The following is a 3854-nucleotide window of genomic DNA, read 5'->3' on the forward strand; positions in this document are numbered from 1 at the left end:
AGCTTTCTCCACCCCCCCCCCCCCCCCCCAACCACAATCGGACTGAAGAAGGGTCCCAACACCTATGTGTAGGAAGGAATTGCCGATGTTGGTATAAACCGAAGATAGACACAAAAAGCTGGAGTATGTCAGCGGGTCAGGCAGCTTCTCTGGAGTCGAGATCCTTCTTCAGACTGAGAGTCAGGAGAAAAGGAAACAAGAGATATAGATGATGATATAGAAATGAATGAAAGATATGCACAAAAGTAACAATGATAAAGGAGACAGACCATTGTTAGCTGTGGCCTAGGTGACAAAGAGTTACATATAATGAGACTCAACAAGATGACTTTGAGGCTAGTATAATGACTTGAGGGACAGAGAGAGGGTTGCAAGGGTTACTTGAAGTTGAAAATTTATACGGCTGGTTTGTAGGCGGCCCAAGCGAAATTTGAGGTGCCGTTCCTCCAATTTGCGTTTGGCCTCACTTTGACAATGGTGGAGGCTCAGGCCAGAAAGGTCAGAATAGGAAGGGGAATTAAAGTGTTTGGCAACCCGGAGATCAGGTAGGTCCAGGCAGACTGAGCGAAGGTGTTCAATGAAACAATTGTCTAGTCTATATTTGGTTTTGCTGATATATAATAGTCCACACCTTGTACAGTGGATACAGTAGATGAGGTTGGAGGAGGTGTAAGTGAACCTCTGCCTAACCTTTCAGGGTCCCTGGATAGAGCCGAGGGAGCAGGTATAGGGACAGGTGTTGCATCTCCTGCGGTTGCAGGGGAAGGTACCTGGGGAGGAGGCTGTTTGGGTGGGGAGGGATGTTTTCCAGGGAGTTGTGGAGGGAATGGTCTCTGTGGAAGGCGGAAAGGGGTGGAGATGGGAAGATGTGGCTAGTGGTGGGATCCCGTTGGAGGTTGCAAAAATGTCAGAGGATTAAATGTTGTATGCAACGGCTGATTGGGTGAAAGGTGAGGACTAGGGGGACACTGTCCCTGTTGAGATTAGGGGAAGGGGGAGCAAGAGCTGAGATGTGGGGTACTTAGGAGATACGTGTGAGGTCCTCATCTATGATGGAAAAGGGGAACCCCCATTCTCTAAAGAATGAAGACATCTCGGATGGGCGCACATGTGGCATAGACGGAGGAATTGGGAGTAGGGGACATTGACTTTGCAGGAAGCTGGGTGGGAAGGTGTAGTCTAGATAGTTGTGGGAGTCAGTAACCCGACACCTATCTGTGTTCTCCAGAGATGCTGCCCGACCTGCTGAGTTACTTCAGGACTTTTGTTTCTTTTTTGCAAGCAAATGGGACTCGCATAGATAGGCATCTTGGTTGGCTTGGGTGAGTTGGGCTGAAAGATTTGCTTCCATGCTGTATGACTATGATTCAATATATCACACATGTTGAGCACAAGAAAAGAGTCAGCCGTTGTGTCCTGACACTTAGTCATTGAAATCCCACCTTCATTTTTGCATTTTGCTGTCTGAGTCCTTTCCATCTCTGACTGTCCAACAATGACTTCTGACTACTCCTTCATACCGACCTTCTTCCTTTGCTCTATCTTTGGCATTTGTGTGACATGTATATTTTGCCACTTGGCTGCAGTCTTCAACCTTTCAACCACTCCATTCTCTATTTCCTAAAACTTTTGCTTGCCCATTCCAACGTTTTCTTCATTACATTTGCACTGTTTTTTGTTTATTTCAGTGAAATGCCAAGCAACTCTTTTATGCCGCAGGTGTTTGAAAGAGTTAAAAGAATTATATTGATTGTAAAGGTACCAAAAATTGTTTTCGTCTCAATTTAGACAATAGGCAATAGGTGCAGGAGTAGGCCATTCGGCCCTTCGAGCCAGCACCGCCATTCAATATGATCATGGCTGATTATTCTCAATCAGTACCCCGTTCCAGCTTTCTCCCCGTACCCCCTGACTCCGCTATCCTTAAGAGCTCTATCTAGCTCTCTCTTGAATGTATTCAGAGAATTGGCCTCCACTGTCTTCTGAGGCAGAGAATTCCACAGATTCACAACTCTCTGACTGAAAAAGTTTTTCCTCATCTCTGTTCTAAATGGCCTACCCCTTATTCTTAAACTGTGGCCCCTTGTTCTGGACTCCCCCAACATTGGGAACATGTTTCCTGCCTCTAATGTGTCCAACCCCTTAATAATCTTATACGTTTCGATAAGATCCCCTCTCATCCTTCTAAATTCCAGTGTATACAAGCCAGTAGCTCCAGTCTTTCAACATATGACAGTCCCGCCATTCCGGGAATTAACCTAGTAAACCTACGCTGCACGCTCTCAATAGCAAGAATTTCTTTTGCAGAATTCAAAGCACAGAACAATGTTCCTCTGGACTTCTAACCAATCCCCCCCCCCCCCACCCCCTTTATTAACAGGCAGTGTATTTCATTGGTGCTTATGTGCTCAAGCTACATAGAATTGATTGCTAAATTTGCACATTAACATAAATCATGAAGTTCTCATACAATTGTACAAAACGTATAGCACATACAGCTTAAAAAGTTTAGATATTTTCAGTGACTTACCCGGAGCAATGTTAAAATAGCTGTTGATCTTCATCAAAGTAAGTGGAGATTGCTGAGGTCATCGTGTTCTCCTCTATAATTTTCTTCTACACCAAAGTGCTTCGCGATCCTGGTAGTTCTTTTTTATTTTCTGTGCTGGTAGGTTTATTGTTACTGAGGTGAGCATCCACTGTGTTCTGCATCACTACCAACTGGATTGGAGACTGGATGGGTTTGTCCATTTCAGGACCATATTCTTTACTGGGATCTTTACCTCTGCAGTCATACAAAATGCAAGAAATAAGAAAAAGCAAAAACAGAATCACATAACTTGCAATAAGTATAATCAGGTTCAATGTTACAGGGTCTATCTCCAAATAAAACTCCATTTGATCTTCCTGTATTTCAGTGCTCAGTATTGGAACATGGTAGCCCCAAGTTCCAAGAAGTAATACGTTTATATGAACCAGTGAGACCAGGCTGCCTTTGTGATAAAAAATATCTAATCTCTGACTGAGAGCCTGAACAGAAGGGATTTAAACTGCTCAGTTTAATAATTTAAGTCCTTTCAAACTAGGATACCATCAGCAAACAGAAATCTGATTACTGTGAGCTGAAAAGTCAGAGAACATCAGGATGGAGGGATTTCAAACAATCAATCAGTCCTAGTGTAATCCAGAGAATGTGCATCATTGTTAAAGAGATTGTGATCATTTTTCTTGATAGTGTTGTAGGAATATGGCAATTGCAATTCCTCTCTTGTAATCATTAGCAGATTACTCTCATGTTTTGGTTTTGATGAATGTTGGGTGGAATGAAAGTGTGAGATAAATAAGAGCACTTGGCTCCAGATCATTGCAATTGTGGTCCAAACAGGGACAAAAGAGCTGAGAATGACAGCTCTTTGGTACTAATATTGGTTTATTAATGTCACGTGAACTGAGACACAGTGAAAAGCTTTTCTTTGCATGTTTTCCAGTTAAATCAGATAATACTAAACATGAAATAAACAATCACATTACAAAGTACTGCAGTAGTTCAGTGGGTCAGGCAACATCTCTGGAGGGCACGGATAGGGTCAGGACATTTCTTCAGACTATACATGAATACAAGTCAAGCTATACACAAGTGCAACATCGAGATTTAAAAGAGTGGCGCGATTCTATCAGATAATAGTAGATCCTCTTCTAGGGCCAGCAAACACTCCAGCAACACTTGCATTTAAAAAAAATTCAAAGCAGCACTGAGGAGCCTGAATATAATTCTATAGTTGAAACTACAGAAGAAAATAAGATTGGCTCCTTGAGTTTAGATCAGCTCAGTCACCAACCTTTTGTAAGAGGAA

The 3854-nt window shown here is 42.7% G+C and overlaps 1 protein-coding gene across 1 annotated transcript; it reads right to left on the reverse strand.

Moving 5' to 3' along the window:
* Positions 1 to 2616: 2616 nt before the first annotated feature.
* On the reverse strand, positions 2617 to 2898 carry smim36 (small integral membrane protein 36). The gene has a single exon (XM_078401517.1). It carries the CDS (start codon positions 2896 to 2898, stop codon positions 2617 to 2619), a length of 282 nt encoding a protein of 93 aa, XP_078257643.1.
* Positions 2899 to 3854: the final 956 nt, after the last annotated feature.

This window comes from Rhinoraja longicauda, chromosome 6 (assembly GCF_053455715.1).
Source record: "Rhinoraja longicauda isolate Sanriku21f chromosome 6, sRhiLon1.1, whole genome shotgun sequence".
NCBI lineage: Eukaryota > Metazoa > Chordata > Chondrichthyes > Rajiformes > Arhynchobatidae > Rhinoraja > Rhinoraja longicauda.

Coding starts and splice junctions, on each gene's coding strand:
- smim36 (XM_078401517.1), bottom strand. CDS start 2,898: ATGGAGTTTTATTTGGAGATAGACCCTGTAACATTGAACCTGATTATA.